This window comes from Festucalex cinctus, chromosome 1, assembly GCF_051991245.1.
Source record: "Festucalex cinctus isolate MCC-2025b chromosome 1, RoL_Fcin_1.0, whole genome shotgun sequence".
NCBI lineage: Eukaryota > Metazoa > Chordata > Actinopteri > Syngnathiformes > Syngnathidae > Festucalex > Festucalex cinctus.
In genome coordinates, this window is record NC_135411.1 from 26,342,241 (window position 1) to 26,368,867 (window position 26,627).

The following is a 26,627-nucleotide window of genomic DNA, read 5'->3' on the forward strand; positions in this document are numbered from 1 at the left end:
GCACATGGGTGGTAATGAAGGGCCAGCTCAAATGAGTGTGTATATTAATAAGGACAGCCTTGGAGATATGTAAATACACAAGGAGGCGCGTGGGGGAAGCATGGAGCCGGGCCAGGAGGCCACGAGGAGGCCAAGAGGAGAGGGCTCTGGGGTCTCACCTTCTGGGCTACCTGGTTGACCCACGGGGAGGTGCAGTTGCTCAGGTCAGGACCGCGCGGGTTCCACATGACCTGCTCGGCCAAACACTGGAAGGAAGCGATGCCTGGAGACAAGCACAGTGGAGAGATAAGATGCATTAGGCGTGTGCAATTAAAGGAGAGAAAGTGTGCGTGTGTGTGCGCGTTTTAAATGAAGTTCATTTTCAATGCTTGATAGAGACAGTTAACCATATAGAGCAAGGTTGCTCATATTTATTCAGCTTAATAGATATTAATATATTACAGCACCGGTGATAACGAAAAAAGCACTTTGTCAAGGAAATATATGCCTTCTTGACAACTCAACAAAAGTTAAGAGCATTTGAGGTCACAACCGGTGTGCCTCAAGGGTTCATGCTTTGCCCAATGCTTTTCTTTACTTACATCAACAATTAGGATTCGATAACTCAATTTGTTTGTGCAAATAATGCCAGCAATGAGCAGGGATTTAACGATAATGGCAATATCATGATATCGAGATATTAAAGCTGCCACAATATATCGTCTTCGTCATGTCACAATATTAAAAGCAGCACATCTGTTCAAAAAGTCAGGCTGATTTCCATTTGTGCAATTCTAGCACCCTCTAGTGGCTAGTTTTTGAGTGAAGTGTAATTTTCACAAGGCACGTTTTGGCCCTTATATGTTTAAAATCCACGCTATTGGTCAAATGAAGGGGAACGTAATATACTTGTGAAGCGAGTCAGTATGTGGAGGAACTCAATGTGCGTGTGCATTAGCAAGAAAGTGCCTCAATATTAAGTGTTATTAGAGATTGTAGGTTATTTATATGAATTTCTGTAATGTACAAAAGCACAACAGTGTGTGTGTGTTTTTTTTGTTTTGTTTTTTTTTTTAGCTTATTTTTACAATATTGTGAACTTTTTTGTATCGCCAACCTCCCCACAATATTGTGGTAATTATCGTATCGTGGCCTTCATATCGTGATAATATCGTATTGTGATGTTTGGATATCGTTACATCCCTAGTAATGAATAACTATAACTAATTACTTTTTGAAAGTAACATTCCCAACACTGTGTATTGATAATAAATTTCACCATGATATTGTACTTATTTTTGTAGTTTATATACTGTGTATATATATATATATATATATATATATATATATATATATATATATATATATATTTTTTTTTTTTTTTTTTTGCTCCCGATACCGATACAGATACCCAGCTTTGCAGTATCGGCCGATACCGATTCCATACCGATACTTACGATTTTTTTTCCTCAACATGAAAAAGCTGTCCTGCCATTGGTTCAGAGCATTCAAGGGCCAATAGGATACCTTAGATCGGCATGCAGTGAACATGTCATATATCAGTGAATGTTGTGCACGAGCAAGTCACAAGATGGTGCATCCAAAATCCTATATTAGCGTTGGAATTAATGGTATCGGCATGTTACTTGTGAGTAGTCACCGATACCGATACCACTGTTTTTAATGCAGTATCGGCACCTCTCAACAAAAAATGACTTGAATCTATCACCATATGTAGCTACTATGTCGTTCTAGTTGGCCACTGAAGTGCAAACAAAGGGAGGGCCACAGGGGAACTGCGTAGCTGAGGTGCCGACCGCAAGTATGGAAACAGGCTTTCATTCTGTTAAAAAAAACAATCATTTAAAATGCACCCAAATGCAAAGCATGTACACAGCGCACACAATGAAAAGACATCACACATGATCCCTCACTATCCTATAAAAGCCTCCCCCCACCCCATCTTCTTCTCCACTGGCTGTCATTTCCAGTCTTTGGTGGAGCGGGTTCACGGAGAGGACAGCACTCTGTGATGAGCCTAGAGAAGCGTCCGTCCGCTACTAGCACAAACAACCAGCGTCAAGATGCAAACACCAGAAACCAAGAAAAGGAGGAGAAGCGATTAAAGACAACACAGTAAGCAGAAGGATCAGAGACGATGCGCTGTTGCATTTAAACGCCCTATTTCCTGCTCTTGTCCATCGCATGCAGATTGGCTTCGAGAGCTAATTTAGTGCAGCTAATGTAACGTTAATGTATTCCCACTGAGCCAAACATCCTGCACACGCAGCAAACAACAACGCTAAGAGAGCGGCTGGAAGAAAGAAGAGTTCGCCCGGCTGCCATGTTTGGAAGAATAGAAGGTAGCCAAAAAAAAAAAAAAAAAAAAAAGGAAGCAGATGAGGCCTGTGTTGCCTCGGCTTTCATTTCATTATTCGCCACTTTCAATCAGCTCGCTTTCTGTGGGAGATGAGCCTTTCATTTGTGGAGGAGCAGTTTTCATCTGCGAGTCCTCGGGGACGTTTGCCTGCTGGTCAGGACGACGCGACAAGACCAAAACGAGCGATAGATAGCTTTTTTTACACGCCGCATCAAAAACGGAGGACATTTTGAGCATAGAAAAACTGGAATATACAGTGTTTCCTTGCTATTGCATTGCTTCAGCAATTTTTTTTTAATGAATTTTTACTGTAAACTGTGCTGCCAAGTTTAAATCCGTTCTGTAACCAGACTTCTAACTCAAAACAATCATATGATTGATCAAATGACAGTTCAGCTTCACAAAACAGGTGAGCTCGTTACCTGAGCCTTGAGCAACTGTGATGTCATTAAGTCGATGGCAATTGGTAAATGGCCGCCCTCTGATTCGGGTAAACACGGGCGGATTTTGCTGATTCATTCATTTCCCACAAACAAATTATTCATCAGAATATCGTGTTTATACTAGTGGGGTGGCATAGAACATATTTTTGTCAAGGTTTTGGGGTTAACTTCCCCTTTAATAAGCAAAATAGACTCTAATATTTGCCCTGCGATTGGCTGGCAACCAGTCCAGGGTGCCCATAGCCAGCTGAGATAGACTCCAGCACCCCCCGCGTCCCTTGTGAGGAGTAAGCGGTCAAGAAAGTGGTGGTGGCCTCTAATATTGTACTTAAAAAAAAAAAAAACATACAGTGCAATACTAAAATAAATACAAAAGTACATTTTCATATGTTCCTTTTAATCGGATCTCCCAAGACTCAAACTTGTGGAAATTGGTTATGTAGACTTGATGTGGTTTTGATACGTAGAAGGGGTGTGAATTGCCTAGTGCCTGACGATTCGATTCGTATCACGATTCAGAGGTCACGATTCGATTCGATATCGATTAATCCCGGTACAAATTTATAAGTCGACTGTTGAGATTTTTTTTTCCATTCAAATTTAGAAAATACTAATCAGTAAACAAAAAAGTAGAGTGTAAGATTTATATGAAACTGTATTATTTATTTATCTGAAACTTCAGTCTTATACAGGTTGTATAGGTGGCTGTTTCATGTTTGAACAGCATTCAAATAAAATATTAAGGCTTAATGTTCCATTCATATAACATTCTGCCATGCTTAAGGTGTGAACCCGAACCCGAAGTAAGACGTTTTGTTGAATATATTTCCATCAAAAATGGAAGTTTAAAAATCGATTCAGCAGCCTATTGAATCGATTCGAGAATTGTGCGATGTAGTATCGCGATACATTGCCGAATCGATTTTTTTTTAACACCCCTAATACGTAGCATTTTTGGCATTATGGCAAGCTGCAATCACAAAACTAAACAAGCTCCTTGAATTCACGAATCTCTGACAGTGTCAACCAAAACTAAACATTATTATCATTGTAAAGACATACGGGTAATTATGCATATTGTCGCTGCCTGGCAGAAACCCACTATGTCCATATATGGTCAAAATCATATATATATATATATTTTTCCATAAATTGCTATTAATTGTTCCTCCCCAACAATTTCAAGCCGTGAAAATAGCTTGAGAACAAATATATTGGCGCTCTTGAATGCAACTCATGCTTGAAGAGTGTTACAAAAATCTGTCTATTTTCTTGTTCTAGGGAAACTATGCGGAGAAATTGGAAGGTTAGATACATTTAAGTTGGCTTGTTTTGTTAAAATCGATCATTGCACAAAGACAACCTCGACAGCAACAAAAGTCTCGCTTGCATATTAATATCGGCTTGAAACACGGGCTCGTTGGCTCATTGTGAAGATGACGTCGGGCATGCGTTTGCTTTCATGAGGTACGAAAAGGTTTTTGTACGGTGGCATGACTGAATACTTTGTACTGCATGGCTGCAGCTGGCTCTACATTTGTATTGTTGTAATCAATGACAGCATAACAAATCAGCAATTAAAAAAATATATATATTAAATTAACTCATTCACTCCCAAAGACGTATTTATACGTTTTTTTAGGTTTTTGTTTGCTAGAGTTTTTGTATGAAGGCTTTGATGCAGTTTCTGAAGTGGAAGCTGAAAGCGATGGTAATTATTACAAAAAAAAAAGTGTGCTTCATCTGTTTCATAATGAAACAGATGAAGCACACTTTTTGTTGTTGTTGTTGTTGTAATAACTACTATCACTTTAAGCGACCACTTCAGGTCAGAAACTGCATCAAAGCCTTCATACAAAAACTCTAGCAAACAAAAACCTAAAAAAGTATAAGTTTTTGGGAGTGAATGAGTTAATGAGTCAACATATTTTTTGGGTGTTGTGTTGATGTGCGTTACCGAGAGATCCTTTCGGACACGGGCGGTCCACCGTCTCCCCTCTCAGCGTGCTGGGCCATTGGACGCCTCGCACCAGCTTGCTCTCACAGGCGTGGGGCCCCTGCGAGGACGGCGGCGTCCAGCGGGTGACGGGCACGGTGGCCGTGATGGCCCGGAGGTCGGGATGCTTGTTGATGGAGCCGATGGGACGCAGCGTTGGGGCTACCGGCCGGGCTGTGGAGGGGCTGGCGCTGGAGGTGAAGGGTCGCGCCGGGAGGGTAGTGGTCACCTGCGTGGAGGTCAGAGGACCTGAGGACAGCATTGAAATAGATTTAGTACATGTTTTAAGACCGGGGAACTGTTGAAAAGTTTTACATGTACACAGTAATGTCAAAAATATAAGGTACAATTATAATGTATACATTACATAGTTGACATAGTTTTGATAGACCATTTTTTTAACAGATGAATGCTATCAAGCACATGTCAGAAAAGAACAATATCCTTGGCCTAAAGTAAACAAACAAAAAGCTTGTTATAAAATTTCCAACATCCAAAATGTTGAAATAAAAATCAACGACTATGTCGTGATGCCCCTTTAAAGGGTGAGCAAGCAAGAAGGTAAGAGAGAGAGAGAGAGAGAGAAGGCTGTATAGGCCAAGTTTGAAAGAAGAGCAGATTGTGTGCCTCACGAAGCAAAACACAAACAGAGATGCTTGACTGAGCAAAATCCATTTGATTCTCTGTTCAGAAATTGATAAGTGCGATTAAAGAGCTTCTTTATTTTTGGCACAACGTTTTCTGTAATAACCGATCAAAATTAACTCAAAGTAACGCCACTTGCATTTACATCAGTTTGTCATGCAGGTTGCTGTACTGCGTCAGTAAAGTACTACATACAAAACTATACAGCTTGATAAAGTTAAGTTTCTTAGTAATTATAAGTAAACTGCTGCCTTGAACATGTTTGTAACTCAAAACAGTGTTACAAAAACAAAACTACTGTACAAAAATCTTTCACCGTTGGAATGAACGCTAATGCCATTAATCCATCCCTGCTTCCCCCCAAAAAAACAGCAAAAATGTGTGTAATGTGTTTTGAATCAAGAAAATTAGCATTCAATATTATTGTACCTTGAAAAACAAACACACAAACAAAAAAAGTAATTCTGTTATGTGTGCCTTGGCCCCCTGGGGGCAGTATAAGACACACATACTGACATACAATGGACACAGTCACAGGTCCTCAGTAGGTCACAAAGATATTAGTTGTTCTTTATAGAGGATAAAGAATATATGCCTGTGAGCATTGCAATATTACCTCGTTAAATGTGCTGTTTCCACCGTTTGAATTCAAATTCTGGTTGCTTCAAGAGTTGGAACACTGCAACACAGATGCTACTAGCTAGGTCATCTATGGCCTTTCCCATTATGTGTTAGCATTAAGCTAGCAGACTATACAGAGAGAAGGCAAGTTATGTGGTTGATTTAAATTAAACAATATAAGAATAATTGTCTATGTTTATGTTTAGTGTAAAGAATTGGTCACAATCTGCCAAACTGCTTGAGTCCACTAGCACCATACAAATTTTTGCTCGCAAGTGGAAATAAACAAAACAAAAGTCGGGTCAATTGTGTCTCCAGGCACTACTGTAGCAAGATGCTGGCAACAAAAAGCTCCAAATAAGATCAAGCATGACAGCTGTATGTGAATACTGTATATGTCGTCTGCCTGAGGTGCAAAAGGGAATATCAAATGGCACTTTTGAAATAATTGGGGTTACAACTACTTTTTGTGGGCCCTTCAAAGCATCACCCCCCAGACAGCATGCCTGGGGCGGGGGGCATGAGATGGCGAGGAGGCCTCATCACAAGTCAGGCAGAAGTAAATAATTGATCAAATGTACGGGAGAAGTCACCATCACTAACAACAAGACTTAATGGGAAGATAAAAGTGGCTCATCACAACGGCAAAATCCTGAGTGATCAAACGCAGCAGCTCACATCTGCACATCGCTCACACAAGACCTTCATGTGGCTCCAGCTCGCTTCTCACACTGACGCGCCGCCAAGATGCTCATCTCATCCTGCTCTTCCTCCTCCCACCCCACTTGCTTTATCACTTTGCCGCCACTTTTTCATTAGCTACGACACAGAGCAGTTGAGACGGCTCCTTCCCCTCGCGCGCTGAAACAACAGCTGGAGATTTAAAAGCGGCCTGTTGGAGCTCGGCGCAGACAGATGTCGACGGGAATAGCAGCGGAGAGGTTCTCAGGGTTGACCAATCAAAACCGTCAATCTGGAGCAAAACAGAATGCTAATTTTAAAGGCAGCGTGAACATTAATCTAATGAGATCCTCAATGCAAGAGTTGTATCAATAAACAACAGTGAGCAATATTAATCTAATGGGGGACATATTATAGAAAATTGACATTTTAAATGATCCCAATTATGTATACATATATACGTACAGTACATCTCAACTCAATAAATAATATGTATAAATTAATGTCAATTTTAAAAATGAAGTCATATAGTAAATAGACTCACTAGAAACAGAGTGAACTCGTTTGTTTATTGTTTTAATTTTGATGATTACAGTTCAAATCTAATTAAAACCCCAAATTCACGATAAAAACAAACAAACAAACACACATAAAATAAGATAATAATAGTAATTAAAAAAATATATATATATCCAAATGAATTTTGATACAGAAACTAGGCAGAAGTTGTCCTGAAAATATTATCCTATGGATTTAATTTGAAAACTACTAAGATAAACTTTTCGACAAAATTTCCATTAAAATAAATAAATAAATAAACAAATAAATAAATAAATAAATAATTAAAAAAAGTAAAAGATAATTTGCATAATAATTACCACTCACACTCCAGATATTCTCTGCTTATGCTAGGATGGCCAAAAAAAATTTCAAGTAACAGCTGGACTATTATGGAAGCACTATCATCTCAAAGACAAACGGTAAGCAGAGCTGCAGTGTTGGCTTCACCTTACACCAGTGCTTCTCAAATAGATGGGCGGGCACCCCCAGGGGGGCGCGAGGCTCCATCAAGGGGGCGCGTTTGACCTCGGGGAACATGTTTTTTATTTTTTTTTTAAGTTTTATTTTAATTTTTTTTACTGTCCTAGAATAAAGTGCAATTGCACCTCCACTACATTAGGGGGCAGTGGCGCGCTCATTATTGGCAGATTGTGCGCAGGGAGCATTCGCTCGGCGGTGTAGGGGTTTTGTTTGCACTGAGCATGCTCGCTTTGCACACAGAAAAGAAATAAATAAATCAGCACAAATTATATTATATTTTGTTTTGCAGATTAATTTTTTTTTTTTTTTTTTTTTTTTTTTTAATATTGTGCTCCCGAGTTAATGCTGGTGATCAGTTTGAATGCATTATTATTTCTTGATTTCATGTAATTTTATTTTTCCGTATCATATGGTTTGACATGGTCAGTCAAAAAAATGTTTATAGTTTAATTAAGGATTTAATTTTATTTTTGAATTTCATATGCACTTTAAATCTTTTCTGTTACAGTTAATAAAGATATTCTTTGTAAGTTGGTCCATATTTCTTTCTTTTTTTATTCTCTTATACGTTAATACGGATACAGTGTTATGCAGAGGTGTGCTTATAACAATTTTATAGACAAATGATACAATTTACAGTTGCGTGGGGGTGTGCGAGATGTTTTCTTCTTACTAGGGGGGGCATGACAGAAAATAATTGAGAAGCACTGCCTTACCCCAACAGTGTAACCCTTGTTAGCTTCTGATAAGTGGCGTGGTGGTGGTGGTGGTAGGGATCCGTTAAACAAATGTGAAACTGTAATTTGGCAGTTTGGTGATGATTGCCACGAGGGGGAACTACAACAAAAATTTCACAACAGCTCACCTTATGGCTTTGTGAATTAGCAGGTATTTTGACTGAAGAATGTTATTAATATATCACCTTTAAAATAATCAGTGTACATGTGGGCGTGGCCTAAAGGTGATAAAAGCCGAAATGACCTCAAATATTAGGAACCCCTCTCACTGCCAATTCCAACTAAAACAACAACAACAACAAATACAAAAATATGAAAACCTCTATGGCAGTGTCATTTAATACCGTACTTTGTAAAGCCAGGCTGGTGTACATAATAAAATGTTGAGTGTTTGACAGACTGCAATTGTGTGGCTCAGCTAGCACATAAAATAGTGAGTAAAATAAGAAGAACTACATGTAAACAGGGGTAATCTGAATGTGAAATTAACACCATAAATGATGCAAAGCTGTCATACGGGGCAGATACAAAATAAGTGAAATTATATTTGGAAAAAAAGCCCCAAAACTAAAGTATGTGAGAACAGCAGTGTTGACTGATGACACTTAAATACATCTTTAATGCAAATGAAATGTGAGCCCGTTTAATAAATCTAACCCTGAGTCAACTGCCGTGGGCTAAGTTTCATTTGTAATATTTGCTGTCACAGTCAAGAGCATAAAGGTTTCATTTTATTTGCAGTGTCAACTTTTAATGGTCGCCTGCCACTTTCAGATTGATTTCACCACTTTGACGGGTCTCGCCGAGGTTTATTTTAGTAATTTGCAACATTTAAAGGAACACTTTACTTATTGATCCATTTTTAGCAGCAAAAAGTTGCTCCTTTTTCAATAATTAATTTGGTGACGTGATTATTTTTTTATGTACATTTAATAACTTTTAAACCGATGTTAAAATGAATCGAACGCCGGCATGTTTGTTACACGTGACTAAATAACCCGGATGTTTACGTCACTAGTGTGTAAACGCTACACTATGGAAGCACTATGCAACGCAGCCGTGCATCTAGCGTCAAACCCGGAAGGATTAAACCTTATCGCTTCGAGCCAACACAACAAAATAACCCTACCGAAGGAAAGTCTGCCTTGGATGTGAAAGTTGTGGCGCCAGATGGTCTTTTCGGGCACAAAATAAACTTTAACGAACGAGTGAATCAGGGGGGGGGGGGGGGGGGGGGGTGAGTGGTGAGTGGTGAGTGGTGTTCGTGCGGGAGCTGCACATGAATGGACAATCCGCTAATGAATGTGTGCTGTCTGGAAATGAAAGAACTCGAGGATCGGTTCCTTGCGGACAATCTCAACTGCATCCCGGAACATCAGACATTCAACATGGCAATACTAAATAGACATTCTCAGGATAGCTTTGGTTGCGATGAAAGATGTGAAGAAGAAAAGTCTTGGAGGAGCCAATATCCAACAGGTAATGTGACACACAGTACGAGCAATGCAAAACGTGTGGAACTGACGAAATATTTCAGGAAAAAGAAAAAATAGTAAAATTAAATGTATCGTCGTTACAGCACCCAACCTCCCCTAGCTGTTTTTTTTTTTTTCTTTTTTTGCGTAGCATCCCACTGCGGTCAGGCCAGCCGCCACTCGAAAAGACGAAGTCAAGCCAGCCGCCCCAACGATTGTTAATACTGTGCATTACGGTAACGTGCCGACGTGCCCCTGCGTTGGCCACCTTCAAATGAATTATGAAATAAAACAGTCCGTGCAGTATAATAACGAATGCCCCCCCCCCACCCCCGAAACATGCCTACCTTTCGCTTTACATTTGCTTTGCTTCTCCGAGATCTTTCAGTGGCCGTAGGGAGACCTCGATTTGTGCTGACGGTGATAGTGAAGGCTCCGTGTTGCTAGCAGTTGCGGCTCCTCCATCGGCTTGATTATTTCCCACGTCTGGTTCTTTAAAGATACTCGGTACTGCGTTGGGCTTTAGTATTAGGCGTGTGGCGTACCCCATCTCAAATTGTAACATATATTCGAAGTCCTCATGCCTGAAATGTTCGCTGCGCACACGCCTGCTTGTCCTTCGGGAGGTTGACAGCACTTAGCAAACAAACCATTGTCTACTCAAGTAGCTTTTTTTTTTTTTTTTTTTTTTTTTTTTGGGGGGGGGGGGGGGGGGGGGTGTCTCGCGGGTTTTTCCTTGCCGACGCCTTGCAAAATTTTGCAATACACAAAGGCATAAGTGACGTTTGTGTCCTCCTCGTTGTTATGTCTGCGTTCGCCAAGCGAGTATACACACTAGTGACGTCACCACTTGGGGGCGTTGCAACACGGAAGTACTTCTATGTTGAAGAAAAGTTAAATAAATCAATATAAGGGTGTATTCTTCAGCTCTTATGCATTTTTCGTAGCTAAACTAACTATTTACTGCCGATCAAGCCATACATGTAAAATTAAAGGAGCCTTCCTTTAAGATTGATAGCAATTGCTCTTTTGCTTTATTACGCAATAAAAGTGTGATGCCAACCTGTGGTGGGGTCCGGCGGGCCGAATTCCAGCGGGTAGCGCAGCACGTTGTAGTTGTTCCACACGTAGAGCTGGTTGTCACGGGGATTGTAGTCCACGGAGGAGATGTACTGGTACGGGTTGGGGAAGGCGATGTTGACGGGCTCCTCGCGCCCGTGGTTGGTGTTGTAGGCGTACATGAGCAGGTCGCCGCCCGCCTCGCTGTCGTCGTCCTGGTAGACGGAGCGCACGGCGTAGAGAACACCGCACGCCATGAAGGCGTTGGATGCCACCCGCTTGTCGAAGCTGGTCTCCCATGTGCCCTCGAAGCGCAGCGTGTAAGGATTCACCTGGACAAAATTTAAAAAAAAAAAGGCTCAATTTCAACAATCAGATGATTGTCACTCTGGTTGTAAATCACACATTTGGTTGCAGAATTAAAGAATTTTTTATTTTTTTTAACCCCCTTAACAAGATATGACAACTAAAATCAAAAGAATAGAACAGGGGTGTCAAACTCATGTATGGAGGAAAATATATTACCAAGTGGGCTGCATCGGTAAAATAACGGTATATAACTTAAAAACAATTACCGTCATTTATACGCAGGTTTGTGGACAAGCCCTAAATTACGGAGCTCAACTGTAATCTTGTTCCGAAAAATAACACGAATGCAAATGGAACGCGGCATCACTTTGCCGGTATACGTTCCGGATGTGTTAAATCGACCTTTTTTGCATATATATTTTTCCCAGAATGCATTGCGTGGCGCAGTTAATGACGTTATAAGGACGCTAATACTTGTTATATCTATTTGTGTTACCAGTAATTGAATTAGTGTCGTATTTAACACGTTTATGTTGATCTATGATTTAAAATAATAATAATAATAATAAACCGCAACTTTAAGTTGTGTGTAAAATGACATCCCGATTCCCCCGTACAAGTTGCATTGCTCATCTGAGGACTGCTTGTGAAATTTTATATGTTTCGATTGTGGCCGGCTTATTAATTAGTCCAACATTACAATTTTATTTTTTATTTTTTTAACTTTACATAATCATCTCGCGGGCCGGATTAAACCCCTTTGCGGGCCAGATCCGGCCCGCGGGCCGTATGTTTGACACCTCTGGTATATAATCAAATATTTTCAGTTGAAAATCAGAAGCTAAATACGGCTGTGTCCCTTTTGCAGGCATTATGATAAAAATAACATATTTGAATTGAAATCTATCATGTGAAAGGAAGTTTGAACCGCACCAACAGCAGGTATTGATCGACGTATGCTGATTAATTTCTGCCCATAAATGACAACATCAAAACCAAAGAACAACCGCACGTATTTTCAAAGGTATTAAACCTTCACATTGGCCGTCAGACGTACTGTTTGTGCTCTCGCTTGTGTTTAATGTAGCGTCAAAGTGCGCACGTCGGCACAAAGCCGATGTCGGAATGAGCGTGACGAATAATCAAAGTCAGTAGAAAACAAACAATTTCTTGATGATGAACCCACTTTGAGCCGTATTACTTTTCATTCAAATCAGAGGTAGGAATTCACTTTTAAGGTGAAAAATTACAAAAGGGGAATAAAGGACGTGCTTGTACGCTAATTTTCACAGTTACATTAACCACGCTAAAACTGTATGTCACCTTTCGAGTTATAATTGAGTAGAACTTAAAGTATTATACAGTACACATATCCACACAATAATTGTGCGTCTTGTGCATACTTTGTTACGCACTCAGATTCCCAGCTACATGTAAGGTGACATGTTAACAGAGCAATAGCTAATGTTAGCTACCTGATAGTGAACAGCAACATGAGGCAACATTTGAATATTGGTACAAGAAAACGTATTACAGTGATGCAGAAAAACGTCTGGATCACTAATGTTAGTTGTGGAAAATCGCATCAGCTCAGCTGCTGTGATTTGGCTTTGGTTAATTTTTCTTTTTTCATTTCTGTTCTGTTCTCTTTTGTTACCGTCTGTCTCCTTGCAAACCTTGTTTTGACTGTCTGCATTTCCGGTAAATGTCACAAATTCAAGCAACTACAAAGGGTCTCTTTCAAACTTTTTTGTAGCTGAAGAGGACACAAAAATAAACAAAAAGGAAATCTTGTGTTTTGGGATCTTCAGGTCTTTTTTCTTTTTTGTTATATTAGTAATGGGCTCAGTCACAATCGCCTGCAAAAAGCAAACACAAGTAATTGATTAAAATTGCTTGTAATAGTTTAAACTTTTAAACTGTTACTATACCACAAACTATGATCTGACAACAAGATCATCATTTTTGTACAACACTACCTTTGAAACAAATGGCTGCATATATTCACATTTTGAAAAAATTTAATGTGTACATGCGGCAAAGATGCTCCGTAACTTCCATTAACAGCCCTAGTTAATCCCCGACATGCACGTGCGTTTAGAGATGTATCATTTCAACATACTTCATTGACACCAATTATTAATTTCCTATTAGCCAAGGCTTTGGCGCCATCTTGTTGAGTCTTAGATTATTACAGAAAGAGAAGAAAAAAAAATGTGCCTACTGTAGGTGAGGATCAGTTTCAGACAAAAAGCATAGAGGTGAATTTGTTAATAGGGAACCAAGTATGTTGTGTTGGGTTAAATGCAGAGGTCAAATTTTGTGTACATTTGTGTACATGACAAAAAAAGATGATTCTTCAAAAAAATACAAGGGTGGCACTCATTATTCACAAATATTAGTGAGGGTTCAGAAAAATATGACATCTTGATGGGCTTTGGTGATTTTGGTTTTGAAGAATGAGAGGGTCAAACAATGGAAAACGATTTGTTTTAAAGATAGGACAACTTTTCCCCCATTTCTGCTCGGTGTAATCTCACTGCGACATTTAACCTCCCGCCTTTAATCAAACTAGACTTCCGGCTTAGTTTAATCCTGTGCCGTGCCGCGCTGCTCTCCCACCTGGCTGACCACCAGCCGCCCGTTGTTGGATTCGGTGGCGTAGATCACCCACAGGCCGTTCTCATCCACGGCCAGATCGATGTCCGACTTTCCGCCCCAGCGGTACGGCGACGTATCGTGGTAGTTGGCGTTGGTGATGATGGCCTCGCCGCTCTTGATGCGTGTGCGCAGGTCGTACTTGACGATGTTGCGCGTGCGCTCCTTGTTGTAAAACACGGCGCCGTCGTACACCACGAAGCCCGTGCCGTCCACCCGGTTGGGCAACCTGTGGGGGGGCGAGCAGATCAGTTGAGGCCCTATTACAAGAAGACCCTATGAGGAAGTGGTGGGGGTTGTCAAACTTGTCACCATATTATAAGCACATCTGAGGCTATGAGTTCTTGAGCAGAACAAGTTTGGAAACCTTTGTCTTACTATGTAGCACATCAGGATTATTAGTAGACTTTTACAGGGCCCCAAAAAATGTCAAAAGTCTCAAGAGTATAAATGAATTGAGTATTTTTCCTCCCTCTAACCACACGTGAATAATCACTTAAGTGAATGTATAAACTACGATCAATGTGACAGTAGTTTAAATCTTCTTTTAAACCAGTACAGTACATTTGTTAAGAACATTTCATTTGTAAATTGAGTTTTTATTCTTTATCCTGTTAAACAACATAACATTACAACATTAAAATGTTTGGGCAGATACAGATAGGACCATCCATCTTCGTGACTGTTTATTCCTCACAAGGGTCATGAGGGTGCTGGAGCCTATCCCAGCTGTCTTCGCACAGTAGGCGGTGTACACCCTGAACTGGTTGCCAGCCAATCCAGAGCACACACAGACGAACAACCATCTACACACACGAGCACACCTTGGGACAATTCAGTGTTCAATTAACCTGCCATGCATGTCTTTGGAATGTGGGAGGAGCCGAATCCCGGACTCGATCTCACGTTCTCAGCACTGTGAGGCGGATGTGCTAACCAGTCATCCACCATATGCTGCCTCAGACATAAACAGTTGTATTTAATTTTAAAGCACAATATTGTTCAGTTGCATGTTTGTTTTTTTATTTTTATTTTTTTTTTTAAACATTTATTCAGATATTTTTTATATTTAATTTTAACTTGTGTGTAATATTTTCAAACTGAATATTTTTTTTTAATGTTGTTTAAAGGAGACATGGGGAAATAACTTTAAATTGCTCCTCTACACAATCTTGGTTCTCTGGTTTACAAAAATACACAACTAATTTCTGACATTTGTTGAAAATGTCTTGTTTTCTTTATTAAAGAAGTTTTGCCTTTCATCTAGACATTAATATTAGTTTTTGTCTTTAAAAAAAAAAAAAAAAAGCTTCATTGCTGTTATTGAAACTTGTGTGGAAACAGGGAGGATTGAGCTATTTATTTCATGTTATTTGACATATCTGTATATATGACATTATACTGTATACAATATAAAGAGTATTTAACAGTATGTGGACAAATGTTCCCGCCCCCCACAGTGTTTTGTGTGCGTGTGAAATTAGAAAAATGATTTTTTTAAAAGGAGCACATTATGACTTTTTTATTACAAAAATGTTAGTCTCCAGAGTGGCTTTCCACCAATCAAGTGTGAAATTGAGAATTTAATCTTTTGTTACCTATTTTGAAAATGTGCATGAGCGAGCCCATCTACATCACCGTTACGTAACAGTGGGGAGTATATGGTTATAGGTAGTGGTGGTCATTTCTAGTCTGGATGCAGAGCAGTGAGAGAATCTTCCCTCTTCAATAACATCACAATACATCACTAGATTTGTTGTCACTTTTTCGTAAAAATAAAATAAAACTAGAGCTGCAAGCAGCTATAAAGGGCTCTCGCAGCCCGGGCCACGTTGGGGTACTTGCACGTTGGGGTACTGGAACATTGGGAGCAGAGTTTCTTTGAAAATGGCATAATAAACCTTTACATGTGGATTTTTCTTTTGCCAGGTGTGATGAGTGTGTCAAGCTCAATGGGTTTTGGTGAATGTTAAGATCTGCAAAAATCAGTGTACTTTTTTATTTTTAGGGAATGATTTGCCCTGATTTGTATTTTTTGTAAAAGTATATATACACATCATCGCTCGTACTCATTGCACAATGTTGCTGTTATTGTCCATTGAGGCTATCAAAAATAAATAAAACAAAATAAAAAAGTACGTATGTTTGGATCGGTCTAATGCCAGTGAACATTTTGATTGGTGGAAAGTAAAAGAATATTCATAAATGACTTAGTTATAACACTTAGAATGAGTTTACATTTTTTGTAAAAATACCGTAAGTGGGGTATTTTTTTCATGCCTCAAGGGCTAGGTGGCGCTGCATATATAACTGAATGTTGTCATAGACATAGCTTCAGGCCTTGACTTTTAAACATACATGTCAAGTTTGGGATTTTTTGGAGCATGTACCGGGGAGTTATTAAGCATATCCTTTTTCATTGCGAAACACAAAATTTGATGCCCCGCCCTCATCATATAGTGTTTCGAAAAGTCAAGATTTTTCCCCCTGTCGTTGGCTCAGGTCTTGACATGGTCCAGGTCAAGTCTGAAGTCAGTCGGATGAAACATGTAGGAGAAGTGGGCAAAAGTATGCCCCCTGTAAATGTGCTAAAATCGTGAAAAATGGGACATTCAAAAATTCGTAGCTCACTTCCCGTTCATTTTAGCACATGGGTCCAAGAGACTTTTTTGTAGGTCTTGGACTCCCTAATACACCTAAAAATTTTCGTAGCTCTTGCTTAAACGTACAACTGGGGCTGTTTCGTAAAAAATTTCTAGGGGGCGCTATTGAGTCATTTTTGTAAAAATAGCACAATCCACGATAAAATATTGCTCATTTTGCCAGGCCAGATGTGTGTGCCAAGTTTCATGTGTTTCTGTGCCGGTTTATGCCCTCAAAATTGGCATTGTTTTCTTGGCGAACAGCGCTTAGCCACGCCCACAGCGATTTGCAAAAACTCACAAACTTCGTTTTGTGACATCATGAAGGCCGAAACCCTCATCTGAGCAAATATGAGGTAGGTCCAGTTAACGTGGTGGGAGAAAAACATTGAAGAAAAATCGTCAGAAAAAAAATTGCCAGTAGGTGGCGCCATCAGTAAGATGAAATATAAGTTCGTAGATGTCTTTAGGGCTGGACTCTCATCAAATGTGTGAAATTTTGAGAAGATAGGATCATCTGGGTCAAGTTAAAGCAGCTTTTATTGCCACGAAAAATTACCAGACTTTGTGGCACCGTAGCGGCCACGCCCTTTGGCGAAAAGTTACAATATTCGGTGTGGGGCATGATCAACATCTGAAGGCTTTTCTGACCAATTTTCAACTGGATCCCTTCAACGAGCTTGGCACAGTAGCTAAAAACATAAAGTATGACATTTATTGTCACCACTAGGTGGCGCTAAATGTATAACTGAATTTTATTATATAGATGTTTTCAGGCCGTGACTATTAAGTTGCATGATAAGTTTGAGATTTTTTGGAGCTTGTACATGGGAGTTATTAAGCATTTTGTCTTTCTGGACAAATGAAATTTTAAAGGCAATTTTGGATGCCCCGTCCCCGTCATATAGTATTTCGAAAAGTCAAGATTTTTTGCCCAGTTGTTGTCTCAGGTCTTGAGATGATACATGCCAAGTTTGAAGTCAATTGGATGAAAAATGTTTGCAAAGGGGGAAAAAGCATGACCACAGTGAATGTGCCAAAATGGGCCTAAATTGGACATTCAAAAATTCATAGCTCACTTCCTGTACATTTTAGGAAATGGCTTCCATTGACCTTTTTTTGCGTCTCAGGGTGCTACACGTGCCTGCCAATTTTCGTAGCTCTAGGTCAAACGGGCCGGGATTGGTTTTTATTTTTCTACGCTAGGTGGCGCTATAGAGTTGCATTGTTATGACAACTTCATAATATCAAATTTTTCGCCGGACCCGAAGAGATTGCAAAGTTTGGTGAGTTTTCGTAAATGTTTAGGCCCTCAAAAATGCGATCGTTTGCGGAGAATAAAGAAGAAGAAGAAGAAGAAGAAGAAGAAGAAGAGGAAGAAGAAGAAGCGGAATAATAATAATTCTTAAAAAATCAAGAGGGACCTCGCATTGGTAGCTGCTCGGGCCCTAATAAAAACATGAGAACATCTGCATGAGACAGATCCGCTTCTCCAAAATCGAGTGATTTGAACCAGAATGTCATGTGTGTATTTTGAGGCATGTCAAAAATCTTGTATGAAGACATAGGAACTGTTTTAAATTGTGAAAAAAAAAATAAAAATACATGTCTTCTTTACAACTCTCAGTGTATGTATGGACAGGGCCTAAAGGCGATAAATCAATATGGCTGCTGTTTGCCAATCTGCTCACTTGTAGGTGGTAGTGGCTCGGCTCTGTTTGAAGTCCTCCCAGGAGGCGTATTCGAAGAGCATGTCGGTGCGGTAGGGGGTCCAGGGCATGACGTAGAGGCGGTCGCCGGACTGGAGCGGGTCCTTGCACCACGCGCCCGCCTGGTGCTCGGCCTCCTGCAAAGAGCTGGCCGCTTGCACGCGCAGCAGCGTCCCCGGGCACACAAAGACTGCAGCGGAAGGGAAGGAAGCGCAGTGGAGAAAAGCGGACACAGAGTGACGGTTTTGTCATCATTAAAAGCTAAGGCGGAGATGGTGAGGGAGCGGGCAACGTGGAGGGGAGGTTAAAACTAAAAAAAAAAAGATCGGGGTCGATAAAAGTTAGTTGGGAATTTAAAATAAGGACACAAAGGATAGGATGATAATGGGCAGCAGCAGAGTGAGATGAGATGCATTATCAGCTCATTTGTAGGACATGAGCGTCGTGCTCGTCGGGATTTGATAAATGGGGAGAGCTCCGGCTGATGCTCGCTTCCCGCTTAGGTGTAGTCTCTAATCGCATTCATCTCGGCCTACTTTTTTTTTATTTGATTGCGCAATTTTACCTCAAAGGCCTCTCTCCTTCGGCGGGTGGAAAAACAGTCAACGTGGAGCTTGTTTTATTGGGACCCAATTTGGCTCTCAGCCGAGAGTAAGAAGACAGGTTTCCACAAAACGGTGCCAAGAAGTTGGGAAGGTCGCCAAAATACATGATCTGGATGGCACCATTGCTTTTGGTAGTGCCAAAATGTGCTACGGTATCTAAAAAGGGGTACAGGAGGAGTCAACTTCTGTCCCTTGAAGTAAAACCGACACTCACCTACCTCATATGATCAATTATTAGAATCCAAGGTGGCGGTTTGTACCTTTTACAGGAACAACTATAAAAAAATTGTTCACCGGAATTTACTCCAAGTAAGCTACAAGCATGCTAAATTTTTATGACGGGTGGAAATGTAAATTACAATGGATGGAAACTCACTCTTTAAATTGCTTGTACACGTTGTTGATGTTGATCTCTTAGTGTGATATTACACAACCAAGTCATTTTTATGACAACAAACTCTCAAAAATAGGGATGCACGATAATATCGGTGGCCGATAATTACCTTGACGTCAAACAGATAAACCAGATAATAGAGAAATCCACCGATAATTATCGGCAATTATCAACCAACTTGGTGTCATGCAGATAAACCAGATAAAGAAATTTGCCGATAATTATCGGCAATTATCAACCAATTTGATGTCAAATAGATAAACCAGATAATAAAGAAATTTGCCAAAAATTATCGACAATTATCAACCAATTTGATTTCATACAGATAAACCCGATAATAAAGAAATTCGCCGAAAATTATCGGCAATTATCAAACAAGTTGACGGCAAACAGATAAATCAGATCATAAAGAAATTTGCCAATAATTATTGGCAATTGTAAAACAATTTGGTGTCATAAAGATAAACCAGATAATGGAAAATTGGCCGACAATTATCGGCAATTAGCAACCAATTTGATTTCATACAGATAAAGAAATCGGGCAATAATAATAGACATGCCACGTTGGTGCATTTGTTGTGGTTGTGGCTCATATCAATAAAATTCAGCTTCATGGTGCTTTACATACTTTGAAACATTGCGTAAAGTTTACACAATGTTTCACTGTATTTGTACATGTTGGACTTATAGTAGGAATTGAGAGTATATTTGTATTCAAGTAAATTTTGCAAACAATTATCGGCTTAGTTATCGGTTATCGACATTGGCACTTTCTAAATTATTGGTTTATCGGTATCGGTTGAAAATAGCATTATCGTGAGTCCCTACTCAAAAATATATAGACTAAAATGATTTCTAGCATGGGCACATCATTTCTGTCACTCGAGGTAAAGCTTACCTCACGTGATGAATTATTAGACCCCAAGATAGAAGGTTGTCCCTTTGACAGGAACAAAAGTGGCTCAAAAGCTTTTCACTGGAAGTCACTCCAGGAAAGCTAGTATTTTACATCACTGTTTTTAATGACGTGAAGAATTGTAAATTGCTACATAGTGGACACATTCGATGGAAAATTGACTCTTTAAATTGCTTGTACAAAGAGTTACAGAACAAGTGTGTTTCTGTCCCTCAAGGTAAAACTTACACACACATGAATTATTAGACTCTGAGGTAGCCCTTTGTACCTTTACCAAGAACAAGAAGGTACAAAAGCTTTTCTAAGTTATAAAGTCAAGCATCAAAGGTACAAAAGGAGTACATTTGACAAGACATTGATTGTACTTATAAAGTATACTCTGGACCAAAACCAAGGTTTCTGGAGAGAGAGAGAGAAGTTAAGACCAGAAGATACTTGTACTGCAAGTAAGTATGCAAAAGTCAGTGAAAAATTGAAATACAAGGGTGACCCAAAAAGATGCGTACCCATATTTTATTGGATAAAAAATCCATTTTTTAACGAATGTCTTTTCTGTTGCAGGACGTGAAAGGTGAACCTATGGATGATCATTTGCAGCTATAGTTGCCCTGAAAATGTCTTGGACAAATCAGCAGAAGATATTCTCCCTGGAGACCTATTTTGCGACAAAATCATACCAGAGTGTACAGATTCAGTTTGGAAAGCGTTTCCATTGTCGCAACTTTCCATCAAAATCAACGATTGTTAGTTGGATGAAGAAGTTCAGAGTTCAGTTCTGAGAACCAAACGTTCTCAAGAAAGTTTTCATCATTTTCAAGTACATTACAGAAGCATTCACACATTGTTACTCGCTTTTCCTTGTCAGCATCAGTTAATTTTTGCTTTATTTGGATCTTGTATGGGTATAGGTGCAGATCAGCCGTAAGAACACGCCGCAGTCATTCCGAGTTCTTGGCTGCGTCTACGCACTGATTTCCTAGGGCTGCGTCCTACTGAGTCCCTCACTGCAGCAATGTTTTCTCCTGTCCTTGCACTCTTCTTCCTGCATTCCTGAATAAGTTCCCCCTGTGGCTTTAGAACATAGGCCCACTACAGTCCCATGCTCTCTGAACTTCTTCATCCAACTAACAATCGTTGATTTTGATGGAAAGTTGCGACAATGGAAACGCTTTCCAAACTGAATCTGTACACTCTGGTATGATTTTGTCGCAAAATAGGTCTCCAGGGAGAATATTTTCTGCTGATTTGTCCAAGACATTTTCAGGGCAACTATAGCTGCAAATGATCATCCACAGAAAAGACATTCGTTAAAAAATGGATTTTTTATCCAATAAAATATGGCTACGCATCTTTTTGGGTCACCCTGTATATTACTTAACTCATTCATTCCCAGCCATTTTCACAGAAGCAATTTATCCCGTAGGGGTAAATTATTGAGAGAGCTATCAAACCATTCTTAATTTTTCCTGGGCTACGAAAGCAAAACGTCCCAAGGGTACTTTTTTTTTATCTGTCTTTTTGTGGACATTTTCTAACACAAGCTCGGCTTTGACACAGGCGGTTAAAATGAGATTGTGACACTTATCAAAGTTTTGTTTATTCTTAAAAAATTGAACTGTTTGTAAACTCTGGACAGGGGAAGACTTTCTAATACTATATTCTGCATTTGTGTGTAAAGAGGCAAACATGAGCTTATTGATTGCAATGGCAGAACCCCACAAACTGCTTGACAGTTCAGTTGAGTTTGATCATTTCTCTCAGTGTACAGCAAGCCTAAATTGATCTGCAAGCAAAGCTGCTGGCATCATTCCTTACAGAAAATAATTTTTAAAAAGTGTTGGAGCCACTACAGGACAAACCAGCTGAGGACCTCCCAACACAGTACCCCCACACACATCTCCTTGTGCCAGTTTAGTAATATGGCTCTCTGGCTTGAGGTAGCAGACACCTGCTGGTCACCTCGTGATTGAACGCGCCTCTGAACTAATTGGACACTGCAGGGGAGATTTGGACACACGGGACACAGTGCATGGCATCCAAGCACACACGTGTGATGAGTGCAGAGCACACACATACTATATATACACCCATGCACAAGTGACGCAAAATTCTGTCACATGCACATGGATCAGTCCGGGCTCAAAACGTGTTGAATATTGCATGGAGTCTGGTGCAGGAGGAGAATGCCAACTCTGTGTCTGGTTGTTGGGTCACTAAAGGATGAGCTCGTTGAGTTTTTTTCTCAACTGCACATTCAAATTTTTACTTCAGTATCGTACTTGGGGATGCTACAAAAACCATGCCCAATTAACTCATTCACTCCCAGCCATTTTCACAGAAGCAATCCCGTTCCCTCCCGGCTGTTTTACTGGATTTGGACTGATTTTGCAAGGCCCACAGAATATTGTGTTCTATTGCTATAAAAGCATGGAACCTATCAAAAGAAAGATTAAAGTCTCTTCTTTCATCAGGAAGAAAAAGTATGTGTTTCTATCTGTTTCCGTTTTGCAGCAATTAGCATTAGAAGACAGCTAAGTTTCATCAGTTTTCACAAATCTATTCAAAATTGTAAGTAAGTGAGCTTTTTTTTCTACATGGCTCTGGTTGATCTCCTTTGCTCTGCTGCCACCTGCTGGCCGTTTGTGTAATAACTACCATTACTGCAACCGTTCTTTGCAGTTGAGAGGCTGCATCAAAGCCATCTGTATGCTCTAGCATAAAAAAAAACAACAAAAAAACGTATAAATACATCTTTGGGACACTTAGAACATTAAAAAAAAAACGTATTTACACGTTATTGGGAGCAAATGAGTTAAGGGCATCAGTGGAAAACGACATACGCTAACAAATAGCAACAACAGAGGAATATGATACTATAACGTTCCGAGTTTAGGGCCAGAAACAGCTAAGATTAACTTATCTTAGCAGGTGTGTCTGTGTCATTTCTATCTGTATTCGGAAAGTAGGAGACTGAGGGCTGCAGTGTTTAAGGATTTGGCCCAAAAACAGGGTCAGCTAGCATTAGCGTGTGCATTTATTTGTGTCGTTTTCATTTCGAGCAATTCACTACCATAAATAGGACTTGGTAGTACTTACCAATCAAAAAAAGGAGTTAATAGCAGTATGTGCTTCCAAGACGCAAATGCCTCAGCTGTAAAACCAAAGAGTTTACTTAAAAGCAGACATGTCGATATTTTGTGAATTTATTACAATTCCTCTTTTTATTTGTGGTCTCCATGATGAAGTTATATATGGGGGTTATGTGCTAACCGCTTCCGCGTTCGGGGAAACAGAAAGGATCACTTGCGGTGCTTCACTCAGCCTCGGCAGTAAACATCAAAGACCTGGAAAATTGTACTATTTTTTTTTTTTTTTTTTTAACACATGATCACTACAGGACTTTCCAAAATTGACTGTGTAGGATGTCCATCGATTGAACAGCACTTAAATATGGGTTTCTGTTCTTACCAAAAATATGTCATCATGCCTACTGTAGTGCCGATGTCTACTGGGCGTGTCAGATAACATATGTCTGTGTCTATAGTCTATGCAACGTGTCTATAAGTGTCGTTGCAACTTGTCATTCTTCACCTTCTCTTTCTCTCGCGCATAACACCCGTTACAGGTTATTATAGCTTTAGCAATTAACAGGGTAATTCAGAAAATAACCTGATTTATTGAAAATGTCCTTTCATTCATCGCAAAACCAGACAACTCCAGAAAACAACAAATCTAAACTGAAATGGTAAGTCTTAGTGAATAAAAATGAATAAAAGGTGTGTATAGTAGAACTACAATCTCTTGTACTAATCCTTAACCTAAATTTAAATTAACCATTAATCCTAACTCTTCAATGCGAGGGACAAGTCACTGGTTGCACACAACCAGTTATCTGCTTTGTGCTGCTATCCTGACGATCGTGTCGACACTTGATTGTGACCAACATCGACCAGGGAAGACTTCCTCGAAGAATCTGCAGATCTGATCGATAACACCAATTCCACTGATGAGTTTTATGACAGTCATATGAGTCAGCAGCAATACTGTAAGCACCATGTTAATCCAACAAGGTATCTTGCAGCAGGGGATTGAGACTGGTAGGCAAAACAGGAATTCAATCAAACATGAGCATAAACAAACACTTAAGAGACTCCTTCTATTTGACACGCACAATTGTCTGTTTGCCTTGCAAATACGAATGTGGGTGACTGAAAAATGCAAAATAAGGTTTGGAGTTGAATCTGGCCGAGCGATGAATCTCCCCACTAACGGCAACTCTGACTCCGGCGCACTACAATCAAACGACATCTTCATCGATCCAGACACAGTGGGGGAGTAACACACGAGGGGGAAGTTTAAAAAAAATAAAATAAATAAATCATTGTAGGCACTGTGCAGGCCGAGATGCTATCAGAGCTGAAATGCTGCAGCGCGAGGGAGAAGGACGATAAAAGTAGGACAGCGCCATAAAAGTATAATGCTGGTGTAAAAAGGAGAAATAAAAAGCACGCACAAGGTGGTGGACTTACCGGGTCCATGTAGGTGACCCATAAACAAAGCTGGAAATACTCGGCCTCAAGGTAGAATTAAGGACAAAAACAAGCATGCGATTGTTCACAAAAAAGGGATAAATTGCAATGAAATGTAAGTATTAACATGCAGGCAAGCGAACCACTCCGCTCGTACAGTATGGTCATCATCTTATATTGGATAGGAGACCTGAATTATTTCTGGCTTGTGACCAGAAAATTGATATTTCAGAAAAAAAAAAGCAATGATAGCTACTCATTAAATTTTCCATACACAATATTAGGTACACCAGGACATGATTTAATTATCTCTGTGAAGTATGCAGTTACCACTATGTTTCTTGTTGTGGTTTGCAAAATGCAAGATTGTACTCAAAACAACTCAGTATGATGGAACACAGTTTTACAGCACTGCAAACTAAAACCACAATTACAAACAAGAAAAGGGACATGTTACAAAAGAAAAAAAAAAAAAGACATTTTAATTGCTTGTGCGCAAATAGTTGTCTCTCTGGAGTGCCTGCCAACCCATCAAGTGTGAAATAAAATAATGAAGTAAATCTTTAGTTGTCTGCCCATTTCTGACTACATGCCCTTCTAAATGATATGAATTATGTCACAATTTGTTACTACTACTACTAGTACTACTCTGGCAACTAGGTTAGTTAGTGTAAAAAGCAGAGCTACAGTGTTAGTACAAACTAGTGTTAGCAAACATTGCTAACAGCAGAGAGGCCAATATCGCCTTCAGAGGTTCACATTAATATCACAAAAAAAAGTCAGTAGTTTTGTAGCAAGCTGCTTCTTTATGAAGAAAAAAAAAGTTGCTTGAGAGGTTTGAAAAGTGGCTTAGTTGCCTTGCTTTCGTCATAAATGGTCTTGCTTCATCTTGGTCGTCACCAGTACGGTAACTAAATACCTAACTTGCATGTAACAAAACTGCCCTGACACGTTAACATTATATAATATACAGTATTTGATATATAATTGTTGTCCAGTGTGCATTTTGACTCAAGAATACTTGATTTACAGTACCTCATTTAAATTAAATTGCATACATGCATGTCGACATCCAGAATGTATCGCACCGCATATTCTGGACTTCCTCACAAATTCATATACTGTATGCAAAAGGCTGAAAGCACAATTAGGAGTGTAGTTGCTTTACCTAATGGGAAAATTTGTAAATGCATCCAGTTAGAATTATTGCTCCATGAGGGTTCAATTACTGATCTAAGCACGTTTCATATTCAATTGTGCTCTAACAAGATGTTTTTTTTTAATCTCTAAGATTTTGCGGTATACAATACCTAATGAAGAGTGAAAAGAGCATAGCCGGGAGTAATTTAACGACACTGAAAGTCGATCAAACGCAACCCGAGTGGGTGCTCTCTTGTCATTACATTAAACTGGTGGAGCCAATGCACTTGGCCAAGAGCGCTTTTATTATGCACGACACAAAACATCAGCGTCCTGGCCAAAATCAGTCCATTACTGCACCTGACCTCTCAAAAAGCCTTGTCCTAAATTGGTACTGGCCTCCATTATATGTGATTCACGGCAATAACATTAGCTGCTGTGTAGACCGCCTGAGTGAGTGTATAAGCGCCGACTCTCAACAAGCAGCTGATCAGAATAAAGCTTTGCTATGATGTCGGGTGGCCCCCACTGACCACACTGCAAAACACTTGTATCGCAAGTCATCTTTCAGCATTGAAATGAATGGAAATTCAATCAATCTGTTCCAGACCCCCCCCCCCCCCCCCCAAAAAAAAACAACAAAAAACAAAAAACAATAAAAAATAATA

General features: G+C 39.7%; 1 protein-coding gene across 9 annotated transcripts in view; it reads right to left on the bottom strand.

Moving 5' to 3' along the window:
• Positions 1 to 26,627, bottom strand: part of adgrl1a (adhesion G protein-coupled receptor L1a) — a 212,102-nt gene that overhangs the window by 25,059 nt on the left and 160,416 nt on the right. For all 9 annotated transcript variants that reach the window (XM_077526142.1, XM_077526134.1, XM_077526127.1 and 6 more), the window contains 5 exons: positions 18,358 to 18,565; positions 13,989 to 14,253; positions 11,062 to 11,389; positions 4,760 to 5,047; positions 159 to 262 (listed from right to left, as the gene is read on the bottom strand). In XM_077526142.1, coding sequence (XP_077382268.1) covers positions 159 to 262; positions 4,760 to 5,047; positions 11,062 to 11,389; positions 13,989 to 14,253; positions 18,358 to 18,565 — 1,193 coding nt within the window. The remainder of the gene's footprint in view (positions 1 to 158; positions 263 to 4,759; positions 5,048 to 11,061; positions 11,390 to 13,988; positions 14,254 to 18,357; positions 18,566 to 26,627) is intronic.